Below are 16,084 nucleotides of genomic sequence, written 5' to 3'. Positions count from 1 at the left end.
TGCCTCGCTGGCCCACAGACCTTGAAAACCTGCTAGCAGAATCCCGCCATCACTTTCAAGTCCAATTGCAATGATATCCGCTGTCAGAGGATGCGCAACGAAAGAGGCAGGCGTAAGACGGCTCCCTGTAGAGCTCAGTCGTGCAAGACTCCATTGTTGGACAATCCTGGCAGGCGGGGAGCAGACGCCCCTGAGCCCTCCGTCTTGACTGGCGCAAGCTGTCTGAGGGAGGAGAGTGTTGCTGTGAAAGTAGACAAGCTGCAAAAGTGAAGGAATAGGCATGATGATAAATTGGTATAAATCAACTGTAGGTCAGATTGAAGTATCACTAATAGCCGGAGAGGACCTATTGTTGCAATTTGCATAGATGTATGCTATTGGATTGGAATTTTGTATGGGCAAAATTCGGGGCAGCCTTCAGAGTTGCACTTTGACCCGAATTTGCACTTTGAGGGTATTGCGGTTACCAAGATGTCTACTGTGTGCTCCAGATCACTGCTAGAAGGATCTCACAACATGAGATCCTTCATTGGCCAATGAGATGTCACGGGGCCGCCCTACCGAATCCAGTCTGAGGTCAGGCATTCGACACGATAATCGGAAGGGGGGATTGGACTGGGGTTTGGGAACGAACGTGCATATCGTAGACTTTGATTTAGGCACTCGGAGTACTTTGTAAGTGCAAAAATGGTGAGGGCGCAGCACATTGATGTAAGTCCCGTCGAATAGTCATCCGTAAGGTGTCTCCGATTTTCTTTCGTGTAGCCCCAATCCACCCTCTACACTACCTGTCGATAGAAACCATAGTGGAGGTAAGACGTATTCAAAACCACCGGCACTGGGCAGGCCCGACAGGCCAAGCTCTGAGCGGGAGAAGATTTCGTGTCTTCACTCGGGTAGCACCCAACCATACGGGTCCCATTGACCCGCCCAAATCCTCCCACCTCTCATCCTACATAACCTAAGGCAGCTTACGGGTTTCCTGGCAGTCTGGCTACCTAGCATGGAGGGTACGTGTATGATGCCATTCGGATTTACAGCCGAACCATAGACCACTTAGTTGCCGCAATGCATATCCAAGTACTAGGAAATCAATCGATATTACTCTTAATCAATGAAGTCTCACATCAGCCAGTGACTAGAATCGACCTTTACTCAAAGTCAATAGACACAAGAGAAAGGATTGGTTGGGCGTAACAATATGATTGGAGGAAACAATTGATTCCGATCGATAGATGAAGCCAGTCCGTAAACTGCACATGCATTCAAATCGCCAGGATCGCAAATTCCAATGTAAGCTGATTGCTTAGGTATCTCAATGAACGAATGATATACAACATTAAAAATACGAGGCCATGCCATATCTCCACCGCCTCCATAAGGAAATAGTCTTAAAATGGGGAGTATCTCGCAAGTCTATGATCTATAAAGAATGAAGGATTCGTGAAGATCGTAAAAGAAAAAGGAAAGAATGGAGAAAAAGCTCATATCCATCATGGCCATCTCAAGCCTGAGGGGCAGCAGTGCGCTTGGGCATCGGCATGTTGGCATTGCGGAAGCGAAGACCACGCTTGTTCTTGCTCGTAGTGGTGGTGGTCTTCTTGCCGCTGTCCTTGATACTATCCTTGCCACTGTCCTTGGTGCTGTTCTTTCCGCCCTTGTCATCATCCGCCTTGATTGTTGTGGTGGCCTTGGCGGTGATGGTGGAAGTAGGAGAAGAAGACACAGGGGTTGTTGTGACCGCAGCAGGCGTGGAGCTGGCAGCCGCGATGGTGGAAGTAGACAAGGTCTTGGTGGGCCAGTAGGCATCGAGGCGGCTCTCGACCTCGTCGACGTTGTTGTACGGCTGGTAGTTGGCCATGAACTGCATGCGGGACTTGATCGAGTCGTAGTTGTAAGCATTGGAGGTCTCCGGCTTGGCGCGCCACTCCTTCTCCATGGGGTCAACGAAGTATTCCTCGGTGTATCCAAGATCCTCGAGGACAGTGACGTTGAAAGCAGCCATCATTTCGTGGTCCTCGTGGATCAGGTTGTGGCAGTGGAACATGTACACACCGGGCCAGGGGGCGTAGTGGGCTTCGACGGTAACAGTCTCACCGGGTCCGAGCCAGACGACATCCTTCAGGCCCTGGAACTCATATGGCATCACAGCGCCGCGGCCGTTGACACGCTTGATGACGCGGAAGTCGACGAGATGGATGTGGATGGGGTGGGACCAGCCGCCAGAGCTGTTTTCAAGCTCCCAAACCTCGATGGTGCCACGTTTGGGGCGGGCGAGAACACGGTTGTTGACATCGGCAAAGGTGACACCGTTGATGCGCCAGTCACCACCAGTACGCTCAAAGCGGAAGTGCTGATCAACTCCGGTCTTATCTTTGGGGAAAGGAACGTTGCGGAGGGAAGAGGGAACATCGGACTTGTCGCCGACGGACTGGTCACCCACAACGAAACGCATGACCTTGTCAGTGTGGAGGAAGTCCTGGTCGGCAGCAAAGCCGCGAGTGTTGCGAAGAGTGACGTTCTCGCCCTTGAACTTGGTGAAGTCGATGACGATCTCGTAGCGCTCAGCCATGGAGATGTACAGCTCTTGCACCTTTTGGGGGCCGGTCAGAAGGCCAGCGTCGGAGGCGATTACCTGGAAGTCGGCACGCTCTCCCTTGCTGTTCTCGAGATAAAGCAGGAAAGTACGGGAGATGGCAGCGTCGAGAAGGCGGAAGCGATACTTGCGGGGTTCAACCTTCAGGTATGGCCAAGGCTGTCCGTTGACATGGATTACATCGCCATAAAGACTGGTGGTCTCGTTGGCGGGAGAGTACAAGGAGCCGTCAGGGTTGTATTGCTTGGCAGACAGGATCAAAGGAATATCGTAGATGCCATATCCAGTGGGAAGAGCAAGGCCATCCTCAGCAGGGTCGTGGAGAATGTAAGCGCCGGCCTGACCATAGTAGGCGTTCTCTGCAGTGTGGTCGATGGCATGGTCGTGGTACCAGAGGGTTCGTGCAGCCTGGTTGTTGGGGTAGTAGTAATCTTTGTACTCTCCAGGCTTGGTGACATCCTCTGCCCATCCGTCCCAAGGAGTGCGCGAGTATGAACCGTGAAGATGGACAGAGTTGTTCATGCTCGGGTGATGGTTGGTGAAGCGGACCACTGCCTCCTCGCCCCGCTCCATCATGAAGGTGGGACCGGGGGAGACACCGTCGTATCCAAAGAGGGTGGCATTGCCCAGATTGGGGTACACCTTTTGGCTAAGCTGCTTGATCTCGATCTCGTAGTACCTCATCTTCTTGCCCGTCACCGGGTTGATGACAGGGTTGTCTGAGCTGCATGGAGTTAGAAGCGATTCCGAGACTCGAAGTGAGATATTGGTGGACTTACAACTTGTCCTGCTTCTGAGGAGGGATGGGAAGAGGGAACTCATAGAGCCAGGTGTACTCAGGGCTGAGCCAGTCCTTGGCAAGAGTATCGGAGGCAAGGGTGAGAAGGATTGCCAGAGACTGGCGAACTGAAAGGGAAACCATGATGGATAGAAGATGAAAGGGCAAAAGCCAAGAGCTGCTATGTTAGTGACAAGTGCTGGCCAAGACGGGTGGCGACGCCTTGAATGTGTCAAGAGAGGACTGGATGGTTGTCGATGAGAGTGATGGGGAGAATTTCCGGATGAGGCGGAAATGACCAGGGTATTTAATTGCTTTCTTGATGAGCATCAATGCTTGAGAAGAATTATACCCGGCCCGCTCGGGATGTTTCGATCGAGTCTTCGTCCACAAGGGCACGCCGCGCGGCGGAAGGAAAGCCATCATGGCGGTTATTCGTGATGGAGAAGCATCGGCCCATCTCGAACAGTCGATATTCGCACGGAAGTCCCGAGCTAGCCCCTTGGAGGAAGACGGGTGTTAGTCTGGGCCTCCCTCGCCAGCTACAGCAGTATATGGCGGGATGAGGAGGCTTGCGGCGCGACGGGCTGGCGCCTAGTCCTCCAACCTGAAATGCGACGCTGGATGACGGTGGAGTCGACGTTGGATCGTTGTGAAAGAACAAGAGTCCAACGGTGATCGTTGAAACAGTCAAAGACAACCTGGATAACGCGACGGTTGCAAGTCCTCAGCTGGAGGCGCGATTGTGGGGCATGGACTTCGACCACCCGGGACTCTGGTTCAGCAGCCTCATGCCGACCCAACGGGATGAATGGTGGGGTAACTCGCCTTCACTTGCAGGCGAGCAGCTGTTGGAAGAGTCCCAGCCACTTCTCGTGGATGAGTCTCTTGCGAATGGAGGTTCAGCCCACGGTTGCACATGCCCTTTGAGGGCACCTGCTGCACGTTAATGCAAGTTCGGTTGTAGAAGCAACGGGAACGCGGTACGGAAGGGCACTACGTACTGGCGGATAGTGCAAAATCCGGAATCAACCTGACAGATGAGGTTTGCGTGCCGAGCAAGTGGTCCTGCGCCGATGTTGGAGTTAAGATACAAGCCGACCAAGACTCGGGCGCTAAGCAACAACGGGAATAAGACCGAGGTAGCGTGGCATCTCTTTGAGGATGCTGATTTTCCTTGTTGTCCAGACCGTTGTGGCAATCTCAGCCTCCAACCAAATCTGGACAATGCGAGTCCCCAATAGCGTGAGCCTAAATTGTTGAAACAAGCCGCTAAGAAAAGCGCAAGTCAAGACCTCCATAAGGTTATTCTGGGACATCACAGGGTGGGCAGGTAGGCTTGAGCGTCAACACCGGTGGCCGCAGATGGCATGGGTGTCGGTGCACATGGAATAATCGATAGAAGGCAGAGCTGATCTGCAAGAGCTCCATGGTACTGGGTCGGCAGATGCGAGAAGCGTTGCCTCGGTGAGCGGGGGCGAATGACAGGCTCCGATTCAACAGTCGCACAGCCAGGGGTCTTGAGCCCCGAACCAATGGTCTCGATCTCGACAAGAGCTGCATCGTATCTTCTGCATGGTGCCTCGACAAGGCGGGTTTAGCATCGCAAAGCGGACATCCCGGTCGATCTGGTGCCTGGTCCAGGTGACTTGGGAAGTGATGCCCAAGATTAGGTCCTGACGAGACTCGGCCGGTTTCCAACGAACCCGAGTGGTGGTCCCCCGCGTCGGCTGGTGCAGCCACAACGCAGTTCGGGCCATCCTCATGTCAATGATGACAGGCTGACTCTGGCCCCGACGTCTCCCACGCTGACAATCCTGGCAGCTGGGCGTGAAGGTTCGTTGAGAGGTAAACGACAGGCCAGCACGATGCGGGTGGGAGTCGGCTAGTTTGATTCCTCGAGTCGAATGCCAAGCTGACGAGACTATCGTGCGCCTCTTCGATGTAGCTGCATCTTGCTGCATGTCGTGTTCCCGTCCATGATGCGATGAGTCGACGATATCTCGTACTAGAGGAGGCTCTGCGGGCTGCAGCAGAACGGTACGTTTCGGATGAAAAAGGACAATGGAAGTTCGGACTATGCATCTCGTCTGAAGTTTCCAGCCGTGTAGTCTGATCTCAGGGGTGAAATTGTAGACGTGGAGGCAGTGTTGAAGAAGTCGCCGGAATTGGAAGAGGGAGATGAAGAGAGGACCATGCGATGACGCCGGAAATGGAATGGGATGGAGAGGAATGCGTGAGGTGGATGGGGGAAGGACGGGACGAGGAAGGAGGGGGGCAAGTCGTGACGAGCTGCCTACCAGGGGCTGCCTGAGGTGCGAGGTGCCTGGCCCTACTGTGGAAAGTGCCTGGGCTGGCACGCTGGCTGCTCCTTCCCCAAGTTTGTTCGTCCCTGCCGCCCCCGGGATGCTGACGCCAAGCCGCTAGTTCCCGCTACCGCCTCAGCTCAGACAGCGGGCCTCGCTTACGAAGCTTAAAATGTAGTTCGGATGATTGGCTCTTTTCCCCTCTTAGCTAAGCCCTCAGGCTCAGGGTCCACCACACCCTCCTCTTTTGGTCTGGGAGGACGCCGCTAACCATTACGGATACAATCCTCCGACGACTTCAACCAACTTCGACCGCGCCAGACCGTATCCCTCGGCGCTTTGTGTCTGCAAACCCCAGTCCAGGGCCTGGTTTATCAACCTTGAACCGTTTAACCTTGAATTCTCGTCGACTCATCCCGGCCTTTGTCGTGCCCACTTCTCCGCGTCCCGGCCTGTCGGATCTGAACAATGCGGCCACGCGATCTGTTCCTTGGCTTCAATGGCCATCCCACAGGCCGATGTGTCTCTAAGCCCCCAGCGATCCTCGTTTCACCCCAAACGTTGTGGATACGAGAACCGTTCATTCGGATTTTTTTCAAGAGATATCGAGGCGTTGACACTCTTTGTCTCGCCTGCCACAAAGTGTCTCGCTCTCCAACGGTACGCAGCAGACGTTTCGCCAAACCACGGGGATACTCAGGGGTATCTTTGACAGAGAAAGAGCCTCTGTTTGCCACAAACAAATGCGATCTTCATGTGGCGATGATCATTGTACTTCAGGCGCAATGCTGTCGACAAGATGGGTCAGCTTTAGCGAACCCTCATCTCCCCAGCCCGTGATCAATACTTTACCAGCTCTTCAGCTGTCCAGCCCTCCTTCTATGCAAGGCAAGTGGTCCAGATCCTTCATCTCCGCACATGATGGTGTGGATGCTGTGGAGATCTGCATAGGACTACTAACCTGAACTTGTGTTTCTAGTGTTCCGCGCATGGACTGTGAATAGTCTGGCCGTCGTCAATCCCGCGCGCGGCATCACCGCCTGCTGAGAATCCCGGGCTGCAGTGCAGACTGCATATCAGCTCATGCAAACACACAAACACGCCCGTATAAAAATGTGCATAAGCACAATCACTAGACTCGGCATCCGGTATCGTGGTCCTCTTCTCGGTCCTGGACCAACCAGCAAAAGCCTAGTGGCCGATGATCCCCACTTGCCGCCCTCTGGGGTATGAAGGTTCTCGTCAAAGGAGTCATGACTTGGGCCCAATCCTTTCTCCATGGCAGCCACATTCTTGGCCCTTTGTGCGTTTAGATTGGCCCAGCGGCAGGTTTCAGACAGTTGGGCCCTCGAGCATTGTGCCATTGTGCGAACGAGAGCAACGCGTGGCAATCACACGCTCTGGCAGTCATCTCGAGGTAATTCATAAGACTCGAGTTTGATCGCGAAATTAAACACGAAATTCCTTCTCCACCCAACTTATCCACTACACCATCTTCTCTACACAACCACTTGGATTCAGTCTGGATCTTCGGCTTCACCATGTTTTCAAAGTCTCTATTCTACACAGCGCTTGGCGCGACTTTATCCTTCACAGCGGTTCAAGCCCAGCTGGGCACCACAGCAGATGTCCCTCTTGACATCGACGGAGCCTTCGAGGGGTGAGTGCATCCCAAAATGCGTGAAATCTTGGCAGGATTTTCAATGCTAACCAACATCATTCAGCGCATCTGTTACTGGCACAGCCTTCAACTCTGGCGGCTCCATCACATGTAATGGCCAGACAGTAACCGTCCCCAAGAACCTTCAGGTCACATTCCCAGCGGCATTCATCCCCTTCCCCAAGTTTGTGGCAAATGCGGGCAGCTACAAGGGCTACGAGTGCTCCATCGTCGGCAACATCGTCGGTGGCAAGAATGCAGTAGCTGCACAAGTAGAAATTTCCCCCTTTGCCACGACAACATCCAGTGGCTACATCACTGAGACGAAGTTCAACGGCGACATCACCGTGAATGTCGGAGGCACTTCAGTCACCATCCGCATCAATGATCCCAATGCCGTCTACTCGGCCGGAAACGCGGGCCTGGGCATTGATCCCTTCTTCACCGCGGATGACGTGAACCCCAGCGTCAGCTCCTTCTCTGGCTTCCCCATGTGCGTTCCGCGCAGCGCAAGCGACCCCCTGTGCCCCATGAGCAACCGTCCCGGTCTCAAGCAAGGATCCATGTGAGTCTTGCCATCCTCTCTTCGCCTTGTTACCACTCGCTAACGCCATTAATAGCCCAGCAGTGGACGCCAACGTCATGGCTCCCTTGATTGCCGGCGACTTCATCACCTTCTCTGGCTACCAGACTGGTGGCAAGATTGTGGTGTTCGAGCTGGTAGCCTTCAACATCCAAATCACCACGACTGGCACTCCAACATATGTTCGCATGGAAGATGCAAACATTGGTGTCTGGACAGCCGACACTATCAACCAAGAGGTCGCTCAGACTAGGGTCAGTATTCACTCTACCACGTTTAGTAACGAAACACCAACTGACCTCCCCTCAGTTCGTCGGTTACACTTCCGACTCCGCAACAACCGTCAACCCAATCAAGATCCAAGCCATCGACTACGACCGCTGCACTGGTCAGCCCGTCTACCGCGACATCGCCACCGTCAACGTCCCCAACACCGAGCCGCGCAACAAGTTCGAATACCGCACCACGTCCGGCCAGAAGGTTCTCTACGCCCGCGAGTACTACATCACCGCCGCCAACTTCAACAACAACGCCACAACAAACGGCATCCCCGCCGGCTCTTACGTCACCCCCGTCACCGAGTGGATTCAGCCCGAGGACTCGACCCCCGGGAGGGCCCCGACCGGGCACGACTTCAGCAGCTACGGCTGGATGATCAACGGCCTCGGCCGCGACGCCGACGGCAACCTCTGGGGCCCCCTCGACCCCTTCCCCCAGTCCGGTGTCGCCGTCTTCGACAACTCCCAGTGCCCACCTGCCGCTGCTGCTCCCGCCACCCCTGCTACAACGCCTGCTGCCACACCCAGCTCCACGAGCTCTGCCGCAGCAGCTGCGACCAGCAAGCCCCCCGTCGACACGGTCACCATCGCAACCTCCTCCAACTGGGCCTCCTCCGGAGGTGGCACTCTCACCGTCCAGTGCATCTCGAGCAACACAAATGACAACCTCGTCAACATGAAGATGTCCTACACCAACAAAGACGGCACTTCCATCCTGTCCATGACCGCCGCTAACACTGGCAAGGGTGTGTGGAACTTTAGCGGCAACAAGATCAAGCAGCCGACCAGGGTCACCTGCACCAGCAGCTTGGGCGGATCTGCCTCGAGGACCAACTGGTAAAGTTGTTTGCTTCGATTTGGATGTGACAGCTGGTTTCCTTTTCTTCTCTTCTTTCCTCGTGTTTCGACTACTGTATACCTGTATACCTATAGACCATAGACCCTTATGAATGATGACTATTATGACATAACTTCTCTACACCGTCACCATTGAACATCCGCATCCGTTGGTTCATACTTTCGCTGTTTAATTTTCATCTTCACCTCCAGGTGGTCATTCACCGTAAAAATCATATTACCTGGGTCTACCACCAGGTCTCCTTCCTTCATCTATTCACCATACGTTCTTAGCTCCCGACGTATCATTTCCACCTCACCATACTCAGACTTGAGCTGAAGCGCTACTCGCCCCAAAGTCAGTCTTGACATCTGCTTTGTCAATCATCTGTCATGCCCATCCACGAAATGACTCTCGTCGTGGTCAGAAACGCCACCACCACACCGCCGCTAGCAACTTTTAAAGCATCGCCCGAAGCCCGAGCCACACCCGCCGTCGCGTCAAAACTTCCCATTTCCATTTTGACGCGACAACGTGGCTGACTATAGCCTCGGAGCGCGCGAAAAATGCGCGGAGAAAAGACACGGAACCGAAATCGTCTGGCCGCCGTCGCCACCCCAGGGGCAGTATTCCCATGGGCGTGCTCTGAGAAAGGGGTATCAATGTTAGTCTAGGGATGGGTATATGAATAGAGTGGTGAATCAGAACGAGCTAAGTCATTCGGAGAAAAGGGCATGCAAAAAAACAATGCTTTAAGCATACTTGGCGCACGTGTGATCTGTCAGCATGGCGTTGATGTGGAAATGAGAGATGGGGTGTGTCAGTGATTCAGCATAACAAGAATAGAGTATATCAGCCACGGTCATGGTCATTTCTTTCGATACCAGGAGGCGGAGTTGGTTCAGAATAAAGTGAATTCGATTTGCTTTCTAAGAACAAGACCCAAAGACATGCAATGACGCGTAAACACAATTTTAAGAGTGACAAAGTCGCAAGTAAACAAGTAACTCCCCTCTCCACCATCTCTCGCCCCTAGCGGCGGGTATCATCTAACCCATGAACATGAAAGTCCCCAAATCGTAGTCACACCAAACCATCTTCTCCCCTATTCAAGGACCACCAGCACGACCGTTAAAGTCCCAGTAAGCAGAGCCCAAGCTGCGGCAGAACTGGGCCCCGACAACGCAGTAGTAGCCGCCGCCTGCGTTGTTCGTGTTCGGAGAGCGGAGGACCATGGGGTCGCTCAGCGACCGGATGAAGCTGCACGTGTTGGTCGTGCCGGCGCGGACGGTGTAGGCGGTGTGCGCGGTCCGGTACCACTGGCAGACGGTGTTGCCGGGCTCGGTCTCGCAGCCCTGGGAGACGGCGGCGGACCACGAGACGGAGACGGAGAAGCCGCCGGTGATCCACTCGCTGATGCTGCCGCCCGTCTCGATGCTCCAGCCGACGGAGACGGACTTGGAGGTCTCGGTGCCGGTGGAGCAGGTTGCTAGGCCGCACTCGTTGTTTTCCTGTGTTGGTCTCTTGTTAGTTACATGTCCCTGAGCTCTTGTTTGTAGGTTATGGACATACAGTGATCTGGGAATGGTAGTAGTTCTGGTGAGGGTTGCCGTCCCCAACCAGCTCAGTCCACTTCTGAGGGTAGCACCCTTGCCTCTTTCCGATTTCCCGCTTGTCGGTGTTGGTGTCCGTCTCACCTGAGGTGAGGAACGGAATCGGCGCAATATACCGCGCCTGCAACTCCTGCTCCGGGTTGCGAATACGCAACGCCCTCGCCATCGTGGTTTCACCATCAGGGATACACTCATGGCGCCTGCTCAAGCTCTGGAACGCCATACCCGCCGGCACCTCAATGTCGCACGAGACCACGGACTCGCCGCCGTCGTACAGCCGCCCGCAGACAATACCCCCGGATATATCCTTCTTCTCGTGGATCTTGTACGTCGTGGACCCGACCGTGACGGTGCCGGCACCGGTGCGGTCGACGGCGAACTTGATCGGGAGCGCGGCGAAGGAGCCCGTGTCGAGGGTGTTGGAGCACGCCTCAGCGACGACGGTGCCGCTGGAGAAGACTTCGACGGAGGTTGCGGTGTCGCATTCTTGGTAGACGACTTGTACTTGCTGTAGCTGTGGCTCGTCGCGGCGGCTGAGGGCGGGAGCGGCGAGGGCGGAGGAGAGGAGGGACGCGGTGGTCAGAATTGCGGAGAAGCACTTCATCTTGAGGGTGTGGTTGCGGGAGAGATAGGTGCTGGGGAGACGAGAATGAGGGTAAGATCGAGGAGGTGGTATGAAGACAGTTGTGTTGATCTGAATTGAGTAAAAGTGATGATGCTTGTTGTGATGAGTAGAAGGTGCTGATGTTTGATGTGATGAGCTTGTGAGTGATGATGAGGTTGACCTAATGGCAGACAATGGTTATTTATGTCTTTGAGTCTCGATATGCCTGGATAGAGATCACAAGCATCAATTCAGTTATTCTCAAGTTCTCTGGGCAACTCGCCCAGCTACTGAGGCCGTGTAACTACGCCTCCTTCCAACCCGAACGTTTCGGGCACAGGTTCGACGAGGAGCCCACAAGGCGAAACACCTCACGATGCACGGTCTGGCCAAGATTCAGTAAAGTCTAGGTGTATCTCATCCGACATTTCGACTTCATTACGGCTAAGGCTGAGTTCGTTCTTGTTGGATCCACTAAGCTTGTGGATAATGACGTGAGGTGCCGCATGAGCCCCCGTGACGCAGGATCGGACTCTCGTGTTAGTATTTGGAAGCTACAGCTGGGCATCTCGTGGTGTTGCAGGGTTCGATCGATGACTTTACAAGTGTCGATGCTGCTTGTCGGCGGTTGGTGCCGTGATGAGATGCTTCGACTCTGCCTTCCCACGATAGTCGAGGCCGAGTTCGCCCTCCGTTAGCCCCCAAGCTGCTAGAATGCGGCGGGAGCTACTATTTTCAGGTCATCTTCGATGGGACCTGGAGGAACCATGTCTTTTGCATTTGAGGCTTAGATATGGCTCTGATTACCCCAGAATTTCAGCAGCAATGGCGCTAGCTGCTGGCTTCAGTCTTCCCCAGACATGTACTAACCCCTGTCTCTATCCTCCAACGGTCGCACAGTCAACTCGTTGGTTCGAAAAGTCCCCCTGCCCTCGCACCTGGGGCTGAGGCTTGGCTCTTGTTGGAACTCGAATTTCTGCAGCTAAATCGTTGGTTCGCAACTTCCAACAAAACCTATGTGGCTGGGCATAACCCCTGTATCTCGTTGGCCCCCAGGTTTTCTGAAGGCGCAGTCACCAACAGCTTTCGGTTATGACTACACCGAAGCCAGTTCCAACGCGAATTCAGCCAATCAGATGATACCAAGACTTTTCAATATTTTACCGTGCCAATCAATTAGCCAAGTACACGCCTTTCACGATGCAGATTCGTGGGGTCAGGGTAATGTTGTTCTGGGGTGGCAGTGACAAGCAACAGCTCACGTTGCCAGATTTAGAGAGCTGCAAAATAATGGCTGTTATCCATTGAGGGACGTACAAAAAGAAGTCGACTGCCTTCGCAATTTCGGAAGACCCGCACTCTTTTCTCAAGCTCCAAACAGTTTTCAAATTCATTTACCCTCGCCATCGCGTTGTCGACCGCTCAACTCCGCTCTTTACCTTCACCGCCTGCCAAACACCCACGCCATGTCCGTTACCACCACAGCGACAGCGCCCGCGTCCTGTCCGACAAACGAGATCCCCGAGGGCTTGCCAATCCCGAACAATGTCACATACGCCGTCATCCCGGGCCACAACGCGTCGGACCCGTGGATGGTCAACTGCTGCTCTCCCAACCCAGTCCATCTCGTGAACGACTGCTGGGAGTGGTGCGAGGTTCCCGAGGCGACCAAGAAGAACAGGGACGATGCACAAATTGTCTCCGTCTTCGGCAGTTGCTTGCGCGCAGAGGGACGCAATTGGACCGAGTCGAACGGGGTCCAAGTCCGCTCTGCGTCCTCGCATCGTCCTGTTCCCTTTGCAGGATTGGTGTTGGCGGCGCTCGCGGCGTGCACATTGGGTCTTGTGGTTTGAGCTCCGTCGAGATGAATGTTCATGGGTGGAGGAGGAGATTGGGCGTGGTATCGGGGAGCGCTCGACGGAGATGGGGTTACGGAGAGCTCTATTACATACATCCAACAAAAGCTCCAGGGGTTGCAAAGGTTAGTTCTTCAGTACAAATGACACGCCCGTGGAATGTCAACAAGCTAACACTCAATGCTTCTGCAGGCATGTTCAAAGAGCCGTTGACGCCAGTGTTGGAACACGCGTTGTCGACGTAAATTAAAGCCTGACCACCTGTCACGGTTCACATTATTTACGGGGTGTTGGTGCAAATTTACGATACTATTGCTGTTCGAAGAAGTTGCCAGCCGCGTTATGACTCATTATGAAAACTTTCCAGCGAATACCCAATGAATCAGAAGCTCTATTTCAGCTGTTTTGGAACGTTGTTATCTGCAAGCTTGCTTCTTGTACACTCTACGCATATAATCAGTTTCACGCATGTTTCTTCGATCATGTGGCTAACGATGTCTGCGCTCTGGTTTACTACTGATAATTCACAGTAATTCGAACAGTAATTCGATATGGGTTCAATCTGTAGCTGATAGCATCACCACTCCGGACAACAATATGCCCGCGTTATCTCTCATTGTGAACGGGTATTTGTTAATATGAAAACCATTAATTTTGACCGATTAGCCTAATTTGATGATGCACTACAAAATGAGAGGCAGGTAATGCGCCCGCTTCTTCTCAGTGTCCTTTTAACTTGTTGCGTCTTTCATGTTAGCTTTTGCATATAAGCGCTTTATGATACATAATGGAAGACGGTGATTGCGTGCTGATTCGATATGCCTACTTAAGTTTTACATTCTTGCATACGATCCAGTGGGATGATGATTTGTTCTTTGCGTCCTATGTCATTTTGCAGTTGTTGATAAATCACGGCACAGCCAAGAGCGGATAACCCACAGCAGCTACATGTAGCCACGAGATTGAAGAAAGGTATTCATGGGCTAGTCTAGCGGCAGTTTACCTCAACATCCACCAGTCTTTGCTTACGCGTACCATCGTCTCTATTTGCAAAAGTACGCCGAAGGGTTTGGTTTGACTGAATCCACGGTTGAGTCTCAATGATTAAGACACGTTCTGCAGTGAGTAAACCGGTCTTCGTCCTACCTACATGATTGACAGAATGAGAGTACTATGTCAGATATAGATCTAGCACTACGACATGATGTCCTCGGTCCAAGAAACCTACACGTCGATTAAATGTGGATAAAGCCAAAGCAAGGGGGAATCGTTTTCATATTAACATGGCAGACCGGATTAAGCATTTTGGGACGAATCTTGAACCTAATTGACATATACTGACTGGTTTTAGATATTTCCCTACATACAAAGCATGCACGTTTTCTTTTGATAAGTTACTGCCAAACAATTAAAATCAGTATACAACAGCTTTCGGAGGCAATTTCCACGGCGTAGAAAGGAGCGATCGATTTTTCTAAATAAAGTCCGGAGTCAATGGCTTGACATTAGCATCGCGTGAACCAATAATGATGTTGCTCGTACCCCCGAGGTTCTGTCCAGATAAACATAGCGGCGGCCATTGCCAGATTAATCATCGACTTGGCAAACGCTTGCCAGAACCCGTTCAGGTATTGGAAGGATATTTGATTGTATGGATCTGCGGAGGACTCTTTGCCCGCCGGTGATTTTCGTAGTCTCCATCGATATTGAAAGGATCAAGATGCCTGCCGGACGTAGACTCGGAGCTGAGTCGGTGACCGTTGAACCGACAAGGATCCAGCATCGTGAACTTTTCACATGAACCACAAAAAAGAGTGTTTCCGACGTTCTGCCCCGACAGGGTGACGCTGGTGGGGTCCAACGGTGCTCAATGCGGGTATGACAGAAATTCTGCCAGGCAAGATCGAAGAACGCATTTTGAAGCAGGCACCCCCCAGCTCACCGGCCTCCCGCGCTTTACACGATTCACGAACCGTTCACTGAGCAGGATATGTACATCATGCCTGCCGACAAAAATCACGTCGCAAGTAGAAGCTGCTGGCAAGGTTGCATTACTCATATGAATTATATTATTGTCGTTATTTAGGTCCTCGAGGCGCCCGTCGTTGTCGTAACGCTAACATTCTGTCTCAACATCCCGCCTTCTCACAACATCGCCTGCACTCTAGTTGCCCGGGTACCACCTGCTGAGGATGGAGGTAACGTTTGAAGGGCGAGAGAGGTGAGCGCAGTGGCCGCTGGGCTCAGACTCGGTCTTGGAGCCGGCAGGGAGGACGGCAGACATGCCCTGCTGGTAGCTGAGGGGCAGGGCGTTGTCGAGGGTGGCGTACAGGTACGCGCAGTCGATGCCGTTGCTCCAAGGCTCGTAGGAGGAGGCGTTGGTGAAGGCACCCAGGGCAGTCCAGGTCATCTGGGAAGCCCACTTCTCCTGCTCAGAGGCGGGGAGATCGTTGAAGCCAACCTCGGGCAGCATGGTGGCGTTGCCGACGACACGGTCACCCTGTTTTGCAGTTAGTTTCACGGTCACTTTTCAGCCAGAGGCTTAAGGGGGGTTACATACCTCAACAACCATCCAAGGAAGGGGGGTGCCGCCAAGGAGGTCGAGCAAGCTGGAGCCCTTGGGGAGCATGAAGGCACTGGCGTAGACGATGCTCACGACACCGCCAGTGCTGCCAGCGGCAGTGCGGGTGGCGACGTCGTAGCCCTCGACGGCGTTGCTGGCAACAACACCGCCGTAGGAGTGGGAGTAGATGACAACCTCCTTGCCATCGCTAACAAGCTTATCGAGCTCAGTGCGCACGGCCGCGACATCGTCGGAGAGAGAGGCGAGCGGGGTGGTGGTGCCGCCGACGGTGGGGAGGGCAACGATGGAGGTGTTGAAGTCGGCACTGGCCAGTTCCGTGGCGAAGGGCTGGAAGGCAGAGGGGAGCTGCCAAGCACCAGGGACGATGAGAACTGAGGGCTTCATTTTT

General features: G+C 53.6%; 5 protein-coding genes across 5 annotated transcripts; 2 read left to right on the top strand and 3 right to left on the bottom strand.

Moving 5' to 3' along the window:
- Positions 1-1,504: 1,504 nt before the first annotated feature.
- Positions 1,505-3,518, bottom strand: GCG54_00003666 (Bilirubin oxidase; the record flags this gene model as incomplete). Its single annotated transcript, XM_045403736.1, has 2 exons — positions 1,505-3,320; positions 3,376-3,518. 2 exons carry the CDS (start codon positions 3,516-3,518, stop codon positions 1,505-1,507), a joined length of 1,959 nt encoding a protein of 652 aa, XP_045271076.1.
- Positions 3,519-7,221: 3,703 nt separating this feature from the next.
- GCG54_00003665 (uncharacterized protein) lies at positions 7,222-9,042 on the top strand (the record flags this gene model as incomplete). The annotated part of the gene is made up of 4 exons (XM_045403735.1): positions 7,222-7,340; positions 7,405-7,905; positions 7,961-8,177; positions 8,233-9,042. 4 exons carry the CDS (start codon positions 7,222-7,224, stop codon positions 9,040-9,042), a joined length of 1,647 nt encoding a protein of 548 aa, XP_045271075.1.
- Positions 9,043-10,148: 1,106 nt separating this feature from the next.
- Positions 10,149-11,256, bottom strand: GCG54_00003664 (uncharacterized protein; the record flags this gene model as incomplete). The annotated part of the gene is made up of 2 exons (XM_045403734.1): positions 10,149-10,550; positions 10,612-11,256. The coding sequence occupies 2 exons, from the start codon at positions 11,254-11,256 to the stop codon at positions 10,149-10,151; spliced, it is 1,047 nt and encodes a 348-aa protein (XP_045271074.1).
- A 1,466-nt stretch (positions 11,257-12,722) lies between these two features.
- On the top strand, positions 12,723-13,109 carry GCG54_00003663 (uncharacterized protein; the record flags this gene model as incomplete). Its single annotated transcript, XM_045403733.1, has 1 exon — positions 12,723-13,109. One exon carries the CDS (start codon positions 12,723-12,725, stop codon positions 13,107-13,109), a length of 387 nt encoding a protein of 128 aa, XP_045271073.1.
- A 2,167-nt stretch (positions 13,110-15,276) lies between these two features.
- GCG54_00003662 (uncharacterized protein) lies at positions 15,277-16,080 on the bottom strand (the record flags this gene model as incomplete). Its single annotated transcript, XM_045403732.1, has 2 exons — positions 15,277-15,612; positions 15,673-16,080. 2 exons carry the CDS (start codon positions 16,078-16,080, stop codon positions 15,277-15,279), a joined length of 744 nt encoding a protein of 247 aa, XP_045271072.1.
- Positions 16,081-16,084: the final 4 nt, after the last annotated feature.

The sequence above is a fragment of the Colletotrichum gloeosporioides genome, assembly GCF_011800055.1.
Source record: "Colletotrichum gloeosporioides strain Lc1 chromosome Unknown consensus_5, whole genome shotgun sequence".
Classification (NCBI taxonomy): Eukaryota; Fungi; Ascomycota; class Sordariomycetes; order Glomerellales; family Glomerellaceae; genus Colletotrichum; species Colletotrichum gloeosporioides.
The sequence above is the reverse complement of the archived record's forward strand: the minus strand, read 5'-3'. Positions and strand labels throughout refer to the sequence as shown.